This window comes from Aulonocara sp. 'chitande type north' Nkhata Bay, linkage group LG17 (genome assembly GCF_057382095.1).
Source record: "Aulonocara sp. 'chitande type north' Nkhata Bay isolate Kocher_YH1m ecotype deep benthic linkage group LG17, A_spYH_male_GT1.1, whole genome shotgun sequence".
In the NCBI taxonomy this organism is placed as follows: domain Eukaryota; kingdom Metazoa; phylum Chordata; class Actinopteri; order Cichliformes; family Cichlidae; genus Aulonocara; species Aulonocara sp. 'chitande type north' Nkhata Bay.
This window is the reverse complement of record NC_141360.1, coordinates 26,047,294-26,062,466: the sequence shown is the minus strand read 5'-3', so window position 1 is coordinate 26,062,466 and position 15,173 is coordinate 26,047,294. Positions and strand designations below refer to the sequence as shown.

Here is a 15,173-nt window from a genome sequence, read left to right as displayed (position 1 = left end):
TCAGCCTAAATTTGAGTCGTCTTGGATGAACAGTGAAGGATAAGCAGTCCTCTTTGGCTTCTTTCATTCGGTTTATGCAAGTAGTTTTTGTTGAATACAGCAAAAAAGAAAGAAATGATGAAGTCCACTGAAAATTACTTTTAACAGCTGTGTTCACGCTCTTTATCTGCATCATGGGGTTTTTTTGGACCTTTCTGGAGAACGAGTCTGAACTGGGCCTTTGCAGTTCAAACCCCTTTGAATTGAAACTTCCAAAGTGATTTTTTTTACTGTGTCATTTAACAGTCAAATCAAAACAGTAAAATGCAGCCATGGGCCAAACTAGATGAACAGTAAATTACAACCTAGCCAATTTCAGCCAATCACTGTGGTATTACAATCAGCAACCATTTATTATAAAGTGACTTTCACAGTTGGGCTCCACATTCAAAAATGAAATTGAAGTTCACGTTACACCTCTGGGTTAACTTTGTTGATTACAGATTTATCTTAATTATTGAGTTGCTTTTCATGTTGCTTGATAACCAGTCTACTACATAGACACCACACAGGAATGTATAAGGCTTAATTATGTTTGGATAACAGTCCATTGGTTGATAATATAATTAATATTATGGCATGCTGTTTAGTTGTTTGGAACAATCTTTCCAAATACACTTCTAGTATTTTATTTCACTCTTACTTTGACCTTATTAGTAGGTGTATGTCTGTGTTTTGCATCTAGGCAGTTTACAAAGGTAGCTTGCTAACTAAGCTCACTAACTTTAGTAACCTTAGGCAATCCACAGCTTCTCATCTCATTAAGGTAACATCTGGCTCTAAAAAATAAACAGCATAGCAGTGACTGTCTATTAACTTTGAGAGTTCATAAGAATAAGACCCAGTGGGTGATCTTACTATATCCAATGTACACTCTGGAATCACTCTTCTTTAGCTGCAACACTGTGTGACGAGCAAAGCAGAAGAAATAATAATGACTACTACTTTCACTCCCAACTTTTCAGATTTGGAAGCTTGGTCTTCCTTCATGGAGCATTTTGATGTCACATGTTAACAAACTCTGAAATGGTCTTATGTTTTGTGAGAATATTTGCTTACGGAGACTAATATTGCTGTAGCGTACATGTGTGTGTCATGGTGTCATTGCCAAGATGCATTATGGTTACATCAGAAATCCCAGTAGCATTGACAAAGTGGTAGTATTTGAATGACTATGAATGAGAATGGGTTTAGTTAAAAGAATTTCATTGTAACTTCATAAACTAAGGCCCATTTCGAAATAACAATGAAGAGATGCATGCTGTTTTTGGTAAAATCTTCATGGCAAAAATAATCAAAGTCAATAAAATATGAACTCTTATATAGGCTGAACGGTTATTAAGAGGAGATTCAAATCGGGTTAAAACACATTTGTAGATGAGGTGATAATATTGAGTGTTTACAAAGACAAAAAACACCCATTTCTCACTGAAAAAAGGAACTAAACAGTTCTCCCTCAGGAAGATCAGTTAAGACATGAGAATGGCAAGACGAGCGATAATAAGTGCTGCTGCTGCAATTATCGTGAGAAGAGCTTTTGACAGATCTCATAACTATAACAGTCTGATCATTTCACACTAAAGTGAACCCAATAGCAGGGGTCAGGTGTGCTTTCACATTTGGCTTGATGGGTTGGAGTGTGTTTTTTGTTTTTTTTCTCTCCCCCTTCTTTCACCTCATGCTGCACGCAGGGTGAGAAACATGTTGGCTGATGGCTTTATATCCGTAGTGAAACCTCTCCAAACCTTCTGTACTTGCAGCTTTTTACTGTGTTTTCTGGATCACGAGTCTGGTGGGTGGAAAATGGTGTACATTTTTCTTGCTTGCTTATTATCTAAATGCTTTTGTCATTATCAAACACACTGCAAACCCCAAAAAGAGCACAATATACAGGAAGCATCATACTGATAGCATCACATATAGGAGAGGTTGGCCATAAGAGAAGTGATTTATCCAAGGATGGTTAATGCAGGCAGCGAGCCATCAGAAACGTCCCTGAGAGAGGCTCCTGCAGGGCCTGATGTTATAGCAGGAGATAAGAGTTGATCCAGTCGGCGTCTCTGCAGAGTAAAATTGAACCCTCAGTCACTGTAGAAGTTTATTTGGGAGAGAAAGAAAAGATAAAGCTCAACTGCTGGACGTCTTTCTCCCCACTGATATGGTTTGAAAAGAGAGTCTTGCAGAGTGTTCGGTGAAAGCTTACACAGTAAATACTGATGGGCTCATCTAATGAGAACGCAAAAGAGCTTTTATATTTCCTAAAGGTTAAATCTGCAATAATTGTCCTTTTTTTCTTTTTCTAAGTTGATACAATATTCTTAGCAAACAGCTTTTTACTTGCTTATCACTATTACTCAGTATAGAGTTGTTACTTAATGCAGCACTAGATTCTTTAGGTGATTGTAGTGTCTACATTAAACTTTTGAAGATTTTTCTCTGGAAGCAGCTATGTGTTACAGGCATCTGACAGACAGGTGACAGCTATCATGTTTTTGAGTCTTTAAAGTCTTCAAATGTCTTAAATTTGCTAATAAAATTGAAATCAACTGTATCTATGTGACGCCAATTCACAACAACAGTCACCCCTCCCACCCCGTTTGTGAGCGGCAGATCAAGTTATCTGCATCTTGGTGCAAAAGAAGGGAACCAAACCCCACCTCTCTCTTGTTAGTGTCTCACCTTACGTTAGTCTTTACGTCCCTTTTTTGCCGCAGAGACAGCAAGCTGTGTTGTAAACCTGTGACCTGCTTAATTTGACTTTTTAAGTCCCTCCAAGTGTTGTTCAGCTCATTCCCAACAGTCATGCAATCATGGCCGGTGATGGAAGAAACCGAAAATGAGGAGTGTCACTTTGATGAGACAGCGCTGTGGCAACTTAGAGCTTCTCTCATTTGCAACTAATTGAAGCTGTTAATGTCTAATTTGTTGCTATCAAGGCAGCCCAAATGGAAGGGGAGGGGAGGGGGGGGGGACCTGGCAGCAAGCAATGCTCATTTTAACTCTCAGACGAACACTCCACAACCTGATCAGGCCTCTCAGCGGTATAGAGGCAGGGTCTTGAATATTTATGTGGTTAAATGGGTCCTGATGGAACTAAACAGAGAGATATGTGTGTGTTGTGCCCTTTTCACAGGACCTGGATGACATCGAAGATGAGAACGAGCAACTCAAACAAGAGAACAAGACTCTGCTGAAAGTGGTAGGCCAGCTGACGAGGTAGAACCAGATCCGGCACAACAGCCCAGCAACTCTGTCGTCTCCCCTCTCCAAACCAGCCTCCTGCTCTGGGTCAAGTCCAGCAGGGTCACCTTTTGTGTTTGAATCTGTGTCTTTTGTCTGTTAGAGTGAGACTGTAAATCAGCTGTCATCTGAGGCGCACAGCCTTAAAATGCATCCCTCCTATCTGAGGAGGATTATTCCAATTGTTGTGAAAGCTGAACTGAGTGGTGGGGATTTTCGGTTATCCTATACATATTATATGTAAATGTATTGTATATAGGCCATTTAGATTGTTAATTTTTTTTCATTTCTGATAAGGACATTAAAAAAAAAAAAGATGCTAAAATACATTGAATGTATGTGCTACAAAAACAAGCGCACACAAAGTCTTTTCAAACATCTCCACAAACTACACCCAATACTCACACAGGTAAACTGAAAAAGATTTCCATTGTTGCAATGTTTGAATTGTGTCTGAAGCCAGTGCAGTGCTGCTGTTTAGGACCAAATCCAATATAATTAGTGCTACAGTATCAGCAGCCAAAGTGGGCATAGTGCCTTGCAATGCATGTGAGATTTTTTTTTTTTTTTAAATGGTTAAAGCCTGGTGCTTTATTAATGGACACTGGTGCCAGATTTACTTTCTTCCAATAACTTTTTGGTACATCTTAATCCCACAAGTGCTAATCTGCAAAAAATTTGCATTTTGAATATATCCCATTTAAACAATCAGTTTAAAAATAATATCAATAAAATGCTTTACTCATTTCAGTGTCGACATCTTGAGTATTATAGCTGACACTTATGAAACGTCTTTGGGTAAAATCCTTGTCTATCATATATGTGGATTCATTTTCTTAAAAAATATTTTGCTCTTGTTTACAAGTTCAGCCTTTGTGATATTTAATAGATGTTTAGTACTGAGTGTTCTGGGCCTTTAATATGCGGTTTAAACAGAATTAATTGGCAGTTTTGAAAATTGTGAGAGCAAAACTGAAGACACTGTGATCAAAATGTTTTCTTGCAAGAAAAACGTCTTTGTAAATCCAACGTTTTTGGAAATCTAAAAGTTGTTTATGAATTCAAAAGTTTTGCTTATTCAAAAGTTTCATAGCAAAGATGCTACATCTGACCTGTTCCATGTAGACTGCTGTTTTATAATGAGCTGTATGAATTGGCAGCAATTGATATTGAATGCTAAGATTGAAGTACTGAAGTTGAGACGATACAAATGTTCACTGATTTTCTATTTTTTGGAAAACAGAGTATCAGTGCTCTTTACCAGGGATGTTCCCGGCATCTAATTTTACTCGTCACTTAAATATGAGGGGGGAAAAATCAGAATAATAAAGTATTTGAAGATGCATTTGAAAATCTTTATATTCTCCAGCAATCTGACTATATTTTAAAAATGTGCTAAATGTAACACTTTCTGGCTTGACTTCAACATATTAGATCAGTTAGCTGAGTGTGGCTAAAGCTAGCACCAGCAATCGTTTCTCCTTTAAAGTCCACAAACCTGTCTAAATGAATATAGCCATGTAATGTTCTGGCTATGTGTCACTTTCATCTGATAGAGTGGATGTAAAACCATTAATTTTCTAGGTCCAAGTACTGCGTGATTAATGCAGTGAGATCGAGATCTTATTTTCCACCTTACTCTTCACAACTTCCTGTCATAGAGACGAAGAGGGTTGCTGCTATATGTGAATGCTGACCGGGTGTGTAACCTTTTTAGACGCAACGATTGGCTGGCACTGTACATTAATAAAATGTGGAAAAAATAGGCTCTCATATATTTTGGTTGCCACTTAGTAGGGCAGCATTATTTAGGCCCCAGTCACACAGGCCTAGAGACCAGTCGATGAACGGCTAGTAACTAGAGAAAAATTGGTATTTCCTGACTGGTTGGCAAGTGGTTGTGGGAGGTTGCCTGTTAGGTCTTGTGAAATTTGTCACAAGGAATTATGTTGCTACACTAAAAAAAAAAAAACCTTGCAATTGCTTCGGTCACTAGCAGAATTCTGTAGTTCCCTGTAGTTTGCTTGGAAGAGGAGTTATCTGCAAATATTTGCTAGCTACTGGCAGAGCGGTTGTGAAACAAACTGGAAATGGAGACCGTTTGCCTTAGAATAAAAGTTAAGCCTTTTGAAACATGTCGATTTCGGCAATAAGGCACAACCGTCTGTCGGAGATCGACAGACGGATTGGGGCTGCAGCTGCAGTAATGCGGACGCTGCACCGGTCCGTCGTGGTGAAGAGGGAGCTGAGTGTAAAAGCGAAGCTCTCAATTTACCGGTCGATCTACGTCCCTACCCTCACCTATGGCCACGAGCTGTGGGTAGTGACCGAAAGAACGAGATCGCGGATACAAGCGGCAGAAATGAGCTTCCTCCGAAGGGTGGCTGGCCTCTCCCTTAGAGATAGGGTGAGAAGTTCGGCCATCCGGGAGGGGCTCAGAGTAGAGCAGCTGCTGCTCCACATCGAAAGGAGCCAGCTGAGGTGGTTCGGGCATCTGACAAGGATGCCCCCTGGGCGCCTCCTGGGTGAGGTGTTCCAGGTATGTCCCACCGGGAGGAGGCCCCGGGGCAGACCCAGGACACGCTGGAGAGATTATATCTCTCGGCTGGCCTGGGAACGCCTTGGTATTCCCCCGGATAAGCTGGAGGAGGTGGCTGGGGAGAGGGAGGTCTGGGCCTCTTTGCTTAGGCTGCTGCCCCCGCGACCCGGCCCCGGACAAAGCGGATGAAAATGGATGGATGGATGGATGGCACAACTTTTACTTTGAAAGTGTCTTGCATATTTCTTTGTAGCTCAGACCCGTGAGATTCAGGTCAACGGTAAGCAAAGCTTCTGCTTTTGTAAACAGTACATTTGGAATAATATTTTAAATGATAAATTTTACTTGCACCTAAACTATTTTAGGTCTAATATTTACAGTTTCTTTATTGTAAACCTGCTGTTTAATAACACAGAAGTAACTCCATATTTTACTTCTGTTTTTCTGCCTTCTAGAATGCATGGAGTGAGTTATAGTGCATTTTCTTTTTGTATGATAACCAAATGAACTGAAGGAGCATACTGTTTGAAATGCATCTCTTTTGTTTACTCAAGGGAACAGGCTTTGATGGTAGCATAATTTTACTTTATTATTTTATTTAGCCGCTCCTCTCCCAGCGAGGAGGTGCACGGTGATCTCATGCGCTGTGGCAAATGATCTTTAGGCTCACTGCTTCCACATACATTCACATGTTTTGGGGTAAAGATCATCCCCACGTAGACAGACACCACAGACCCATCTCTCTTTCCACTGCATTATGCATGTACAGAAGATTAAGTCATTTAATAAAAGTTTGATTATCTCTCTCCTCAGTCGACTCGCTTGTGTTCATTAAGACTAATTTGATGTGATGATACCGTGCCACTGAGTCGGTAATGCAATGTGACGGTGGCGGGGAGTTCAGTTCCTCTGCTTTTAGTGTACACACACACACACACACACACACACACAGGGCTGATGATGATTCAACATGCCAATCATCAACCTAGATGTGGCTGGAACACGAAAACCGCCATCAACCACACACAACTTATTATACTGTTGAAACGCTGTTACCGTTGAAATTCCCTCACCTACTGACAGTTTAAGAGGGAAAAAAAAATCTATATAGGAACCATATTAGGACTAATGTCAACTAAATTTCCAGATAATAGCCTCTTTCAGCTGACGGAAAGTACTGGAGGCTCTCTTTATAATCCATATTAGCATTTTTATGGAAACTTTTAGGGTTTGTCGTTTGGAATAGTCACTTCAGCCTACTGAAAAAATACAGTGCACATTTTAAGGGAAACACTGCTTTTTAATTGCATTGAATCCTATCCAGGTGTCTCCTTTTCTATAACACGGGGAATAAGTTGAGCATAGCAAAAACTCTGTAGTACACTTCTGCAACCTGCTGAACTGAGTCTTTAAGAACAAAAGTGGATACAGACAATAATGCATGAGCTAGTATAGCATCTGCAAGATGCTATTACTGCACTTTTGGTCACCATTTAAAAAAAATGGTCTAGCCTATAACTGATATTTGAATATGGAAGTTAGCTAAAACAGACACCAAAAAATATAGTGTTTATATTGGCTATATGTCAACGCTGTATTGTTTTAAATGCCTTACCTCACTACAGTAGCTTGCTAACGCATAGCTAACAATCAAGCTAGCTAAACATGGCGTTCTCTGACATAGAAGCCATGCTCAAAACAAATAGCGTTAGTGTTTCAGCCCTCAGTTTTCTCCTCTGGTTGGTGCAGTTTTTAAAAGTATGATGGCCTGCGCTACTTCTTTATGTGATTCCACATAAGTTCTTGTTCTGTGGCCAGGGTGTAGCATTTCATACAACCTACAAGCATGACAAGGAAAGATGAAGAAGATATAAAGAGTTTATATCATTCAAATAGAGAAACGCATTATCAGTTTTGACTCTAATGTCCAGAAATGACCATTGCCAGCTTTCTAAATCCACCCATGGTCATAGAAACTATGGGAACCCCAGCTCTATTGGTAATGGAACATGTTCTTCATTCCAGTGCAGTATATACTGCCATTTGGTCAGATGCTGCATGACTCACACTGTTAAGCAAAATGTATCTGCTGCAACACTAGCCACAAAAGGTACCACTTTTATTTTAAAGATGCATAAAGTCATTTTCAGGTCATTGGAATGGTAGCACTGACATAAGTTACAGGTTAATCAACCAAAAGACAATGATTCACATTGATTCACATTGTTGAAATGACAGCTGGCTTGAATTGTGTATGTTTTTAGATTCACAACTTTAGATGCAACTTTCCATGTATCATGTTAATAATCATACGTTCATGTGCTTGTATTGTATGTACGGCTTTAAATAGGCACATCCTCTTCCACGGATCGCATTAGATCTTGAGAGGCTGATAGCGGGGACAGAGATGAGAAGCAGGCCTTATCTTGTTCTTGAAGAAACCCAGCCATATTTCATTATCAGTTGGTTTCATGCTCTGGGTTCTCTGGCCAATCTCCTCAATCTCCAGGGTCCACAGTGTAAGGAAGCATTCATCCGCACAGAGGATGGCAGGGGTCAGGATGCCAGAAAAAAGTGAGAACGGACAGATAAAATGATACAGGACATATTTTTGCAATTTCCTCTTGCTATTCCTCCTAGTCCGCTTTATCACAGCAACCCATTTTCTCAACCAGCAGCCTGAAAGTGACTTGTGCCTACCCATGCACCTTTTACACCTCATTATCTCCAAACTAAGTGATGTCTGATGTGACACCTTAAAGCCAGTATTCAAATTGAAGTGTCCTTGTTGAAATTATTGCATCCAGACTGTCCGTCCAAATCTAACGTCAGTCTGCACTTCCAGCTGAAGGCACAGTCTCTCACTGCCCCTTTCAAGCCGGTTTCACCATCACGCCTCTGTGAAAGCGCGTCTTTGAAGTCACGCGGCACGGCAAATAGCAGGAAAACTGCAAGAACTAAAATTCAGACGTCTCGCATGCACGTCTCCTAATACCTGGAGTGCATGTGGAGATGCCCTTTGTTGAAATCCCCTGTAAAAAGTCAATGAGATACAAACACAGTTCACAAATGCAAAGAAATCAACTAATGACAGTCCAAAGGCATGACATTTACCAAATGGCATAATTTAGCTCATCAGGCCTTGAAAAATTACATTACTTTGGATGTTTTATTTTAGTCTTTAATTATCTGAGGAAATGTTGTCCTAGTAGAGGACAAATTAGATTTTTTTTTCTGTCGATGAGTCACCATAATAGATTTTTATCAACCAATAGAGTGGGCCCAGCTGAATAATGTGGGGCAATTAGAGTAATCAGAAATTAAGAAAATGATTGTTATTAGCGTGAAATAATTATATAACACTATTATGATAATGCAATATATTATCAGCTATATTACTATTGAATAGCTATATTCTATATTCAGGTCGTTGTATTAAATTTTGACAAATTATTTTTACTTTTTCCGGCACCAATTACATTATCAGCTGCTATAAAGCCAATCCGTGCGGCCTATTTTATCACTGCAGCCGTCATCTAAATCAGTCTCTTACCAAAATGACTTCTGTCTACCCCTCGAAGCCCATTATCCTAAAAACAGATGTCTTTTTGAGATGGCACTACAAACCCATATTCTGCCCTGTCCTTTGCTCTCTCAGCTTACATTTCAGTTGGTTTGCCTTCTATAATTTTGTCTCATCTTCTGTCCTACACTTCTCTCCTTATACAAAGCTGTTCAGTTGGCTTTAACGTTGGTATTTCTTCCTGAACTACTGTCTTTACGGAACAAAGTAATCTGAATATAGTTAACTACAACTTACTTGTTATCGAATATCTGATATCAGTTGACCTGCCACGATGATTGGTGTATGTATCATCCATCTTTCTTTTAGTCCACAGCTACTAACCATGGATACATTAGCAAAGCCCCAAGCGATTAAATGTAAGTTCTGATTAACAGAGTAGTAATTTATATGTATACTTCTTATAGTACATACTTCTGGTCACTGATGTTGTGTGGATAGTCATGATACATAACTTATGTAAGATTCATTTTAGACTTTTTGACGTTATTTGGTAGTTGAGTGAAGCAGTGAAGGGTAGGAAGGAAAGAGGGGAAGACACACAGCAAACAACCACAGATCAGACTGGCATTTTGGCATATAGTTGCCTGGTCAACCAGTGAGATAAACTTGCACCCAGGCAGCCTGTTTTGTAGCGAATACTTTAAAGTAAGCATGGGTGAACCTCAGGAGAAATTTTCCCCATCCATATATGAGGCATTTCATTCATTGTCCATCTGTTAGTAGCAGACAGCTAGTTGCTCTGGTTGTGCAGCAACCGTCTTCTATGTTTCCTAGAGATAGAAAGCTCACATTCCCATGCTTACAGACTACAGGACCACCAAACCCTCCCCCGCATCCTCTGATGTCTCCTTCCTCAACGAGCTCAACAACTTTTATGCTCGTTTTGAGCGAGAGAACCCCACAACCACAACCAAAGCAGACATGACGCCAGACCACCAACCTCTGACTCTCTCCCCCACCGATGTAGGAGCGGTGCTGAGCAGGATCAATGTCCACAAGGCTGCAGGCCCTGATGGCATCCCCGGGCGTGTTCTCAGAGCGTGTTCTGGGGAGCTTGCAGGAGTGCTCACAGACATATTCAATCTGTCCTTGGCCCACGCTGTGGTACCGGCCTGCTTCAAATCCACCTCCATCGTCCCGATACCCAAAAACTCCAACCCATCTTGCCTCAATGATTACCGCCCAGTAGCACTCACCCCCATCATCACTAAGTGCTTAGAGCAGCTGGTCCTAGCACACTTCAAATCCTGTCTCCCCCCCACCCTGGACCCCCACCAATTCGCATACCGCCAGAACAGGAGCACAGAGGATGCAGTCTCCATCGCAATGCACTCTGTCCTCTCACACCTGGACAACAACAACACCTACGCCAGAATGCTGTTTATAGACTTCAGTTCAGCGTTCAACACAATCCACCCCTCACAACTCATCAGGAAACTGACAGACCTGGGCATCAATTCCCTCATCTGCAAATGGTTACTGGACTTCCTGACCAACCGCCCCCAACATGTCCGGCTGGATAACCGCTGCTCATCTACCATCACAATGTACCACAAGGCTGCGTGATGAGCCCTTTCCTCTACTCCCTCTTCACCCACGACTGCAGACCTGCTGATGGTTCCAACACCATCATTAAGTTTGCAGATGACACCACGGTGATTGGCCTCATCAGTGACAACGATGAGGCCGCCTACAGGGAGGAGGTGGATCGTCTGGCTGAGTGGTGCGACAGAAACAACCTGCTGCTTAACACCGAGAAGACCAAGGAGCTCATCGTGGACTACAGGAGGAATGCTGACCCACATCCACCCATCCACATTAAGGGGACGGCTGTGGAGCGTGTGAGCAGCTTCAAGTTCCTGGGAGTCCACATCTCCGAGGATCTCACCTGGACGACCAACTGCTCCAAGCTGGTCAAGAAGGCTCACCAGCGCCTCTTCTTCTTGAGGACTCTGAGGAAGAACCACCTGTCCTCAGACATCCTGGTGAACTTCTATCGCTGCACCATCGAGAGCATCCTGACCAACTGTATAACAGTCTGGTACGGGAACTGCTCTGCCTCGGACCGGAAGGCGTTGCAGAGGGTCGTGAAAACTGCCCAGCGCCTCGCCGGAGCACCACTTCCTGCCATAAAAGACATCTACAGGAAGCGGTGTCTGAAAAGGGCTGGGAAAATCATCAAAGACCCCAGTCACCCATCACATGGACTCTTCACCCTCCTGCCCTCTGGGAGGCGCCACAGGAGCCTCCGGACTAAGACCACCAGGTACCGGAACAGCTTCTTCCCCACAGCTGTCAGACTCCTGAACTCTGCCTCCTGACATCTGACCCACGTTAACACATGGACTGAACATACACACACACAATGGACAACTGTACCCTCAAACACACAATAATAACATGGACTGAACCACCACTCACAACCACTAGCACTTTATATAGCCTCTGTAGAAACGATCTACACCCTCACTTATCTTAACTGCACTACTGTATAGCTCTGTGTAAATAATCATTCTGTACATTCAATAATCTTTAATCCTACAACTGTTTACAACTTGCATAGTTCCCATTTCTGTATAGCTGTATATCTCAAATTCTGTAAAGTTATTTATTTCATATTCTGTATAGTTTTTCATATTTATATCCTGTTCATATCCTGTACATAGCTTGTACTCACTACAGCCTGTACATACTTATAGTTATAGAATATTCACAACATACTTCATACCGTGTACATTATAACATACCATAATAGACCCATTTCTGTAATATACTCACATATCTATATTATTGCTAATATATATTGTAATATATCTATATCACTAAAGCACTTCTGGATGGATGCAAACTGCATTTCGTTGCCCTGTACCTGTGCATGTGCAATGACAATAAAGTTGAATTCTATTCTATTCTATTCTAAAGGTAATTTAACAGGGGTTTACACATGTGAGGAGGATGGATAGTGGATATATTGATGTAGCGAAGGGGAACATGCAGATGATTAGTCTGACAGAAGAGGATGCTAGGTATAGGCTGAGATGGAGACAGAGGCTGAGATGAAACGTTAAGGTTGAAATTAGTTTAAAGTCCATTTGAAAGCAAGCCTCACTACTTGGCAGCTCTCTTGGTAATTTATCTGGGCACTTATTTTGAAGCCCATGTCCAAAGCAATGCTAATTAATTGGTGACTTAAAAACGTCATGTATGGAGTTATCTGCCTAGTCTTATGGAAAAATGCTAAAAAAGTTAACTGACTTTGCCCCAGAATCAGGTTTTTATAAAGCCGGGATATACTTTTACTACTAATTTGACTGTTGCTGAATTCTTTCATAGATGCCAGTTAAGAATTCCTTCAGTCCCATATCTTTGTCTCATAAAGTCTCTGGTTTAACTAAAGTCTGCTTTGTCAGCTCCTGTGACTATTGCAAGCTGCCACATTTCGTTGACACATGGTCTCCGGTTGTCACATTGAAAGTTTCTTTTTATGTGTGTCAGCATAAAGAGAGTGATGTTATTGCGTTTTACATATTTGAACTTTCCAAATTATGTGACCTGCTGAACTAAAAGCTGTTGGTAATTGTACTGGCTTTTAAACGATGGAACATTTCCACAGGCTAAACAGTTTCCATCCATGTGTGCTGCAATCAGAAGTAAAAGAGTGAACAATTTACATAAAGAACACCAAATTCTTTTTTCCTTGGTCCGAGGGGAAATAAATCACATTATCACCTTGAGCCTTCAGCACATAGAGGCAGAGAAAATAGAAAAAAGAGAGAAAATTTAGTTTCCCAGATATCAAGCTGATTAGCACGGGCACCTTCCAAGCAGATGCATAAACACTTACCAACACGTGAAGTGACGAGACCGCTCTGAGCAGAGGCTGAGAATGACTTGAGTGGCTTATTTCTCCTTTGGGAATTAAGTCATCGGCTTCAGGGATATCTTCCTGGCCACGGGGGTTGCCATAGCAACGGGATATGACATGTGTATTGCCTATTCAAGTTTTTTTTCTTTCTTTTCCATTTCCTTTTTTTTTTTTTTGTGGTTGTCACAACCTTCTTAAAGAAATCCTGTGAAGATCTCTGTCTCTCTTTGACCCACAAGCACACCTGGACCTGAAAACTAACATCCACATAGAAATAACATAAACCATCACACTGAGCACAAAATGTCAATGTAGTAACTTCCAGATAAATTACTATATTAAGTGCTGCTCTACATTTGCCACCCACACGCTCCTTAATGGTTCCTAGAACCATTATCAACGCTTTATTATTTGAATGCATCTTTTATATGAACTACACAATAAAAAAACAACCTCCTGAAGCCAAATCAGCCATCCAGAAGATAGTCTTCCATCATGCCTCACTTCTTGTTCTCCTCCAGTGGGTGGCAGTGTTCCCAGCCAGTGTGTGATATAGGAAGGCAGCCTATCATGGCTGTCTTGTGTGCTTTTCTAAAGGCTTATGTGTTCAGTGATCCTTGGTGACTGGCCCTTCTGGTGGAACACCTTTTGAATATATTGGCTTGGAAGAGGTTAGTGTGGGAATCCTGCACCGAACCCTTAAGCTGGAAAAGTGTAATTTCAGTCTCCACCTTTGAGACTATGAGTTCCTTCCCAATAAATAATAACAGAAATGTAATTGAAGTTACACAGCAGCCTGATAATGTATGTAAATACTGCTGGATAACTGGCAGAGCTTAACATCCTTTAATCTCAAATGTGCTACCATCTCATTTTTGACAGATCTTTGTTTTGGTAGACTTGTTTTTGGTCATCGGGTAGCACAACTTTAAACTGCCATTAGTTTAGTTGTTGCCATTTCCATCATTTTCCCCATTTGCTCATCCATTTTAATAAGCCCAAACCTCCAGAGAGACGGAGAGCATGTGAATTTGAATGTTGCTGATGACTCACAAAGTCCGTGCCAAGCAGAATAGGAGGCGGCTCTGGGGAGCATCAACAGCCTCTGAAGGTCACTCTACGCTGTTACCATGACAGCACTGGCCTCCCTCTGAGAAGTTCTGCTCGTGTTGGTTGCGTGATTTAAGGGGAGGGGGACCCGCCTTGGGATGCGTGCAAAAACAACAGCGCACGCACAAACATGCTCGTCCCCTCGTCTCCCCTCTCCCCCCTCATAATCAGCACTACCAAGTCAGCAGGGGAGAGGCAGAGGTGCATGTTCAGCCCTGAGCAGAGTCTCTTTCTGAGCTCTCCCCAGGGAAAGACACACAAACACGCACACGAGTGTCATTAACTGAGTTGTCTGAGAATCAAAAAGAATCTTTCCAATCACTGCGTAGAAGCCAAAGTAACCGGAGTTTCACCTCCGTGCCATCTTGCAATATGTAAACAGAGAATGAATTGACTCTGTGCAGATGGATTAGACAGACACATACACTAATCACCCATCTGTCATCTACACTTACTCTCAACCATTAAAATGTAGCCATCCTGTTTGTCCTTCCATTCACCCATAAGCTATCACTGCCCACAGCTTGATATATATATATATATATATGGAATACGTGCAGAGACAGACAGCTCACAGGTGGTGTATCTCTGAGTAGGAGTGCAAGGTTCATACAGTATGCATGACCATTCCCATGGCAGCTCACTAGGGAGGCAACTTCACAGGAAGCCTTAACAAGGCAATTATCTAAGTTAGGTTTCATTTGTCTCTAGCAAAAGGCACTCTGTGCTGGAGCGTTTAAACCTTCTGTGCCTACAAACATTCCCAGATGACTTGTTGCTCAAAGATTTGTCTT

General features: G+C 41.5%; 1 protein-coding gene across 3 annotated transcripts in view; it reads left to right on the top strand.

The window, feature by feature from the left end:
- pawr (PRKC, apoptosis, WT1, regulator) overlaps window positions 1–6,630 on the top strand; it is a 79,477-nt gene extending 72,847 nt beyond the window's left edge. For all 3 annotated transcript variants that reach the window (XM_086269968.1, XM_086269966.1, XM_086269967.1), the window contains exon 7: window positions 3,173–6,630. In XM_086269968.1, the coding sequence (XP_086126094.1) occupies window positions 3,173–3,259 (87 nt within the window). In that variant the 3' untranslated portion in view covers window positions 3,260–6,630. The remainder of the gene's footprint in view (window positions 1–3,172) is intronic.
- Window positions 6,631–15,173: the final 8,543 nt, after the last annotated feature.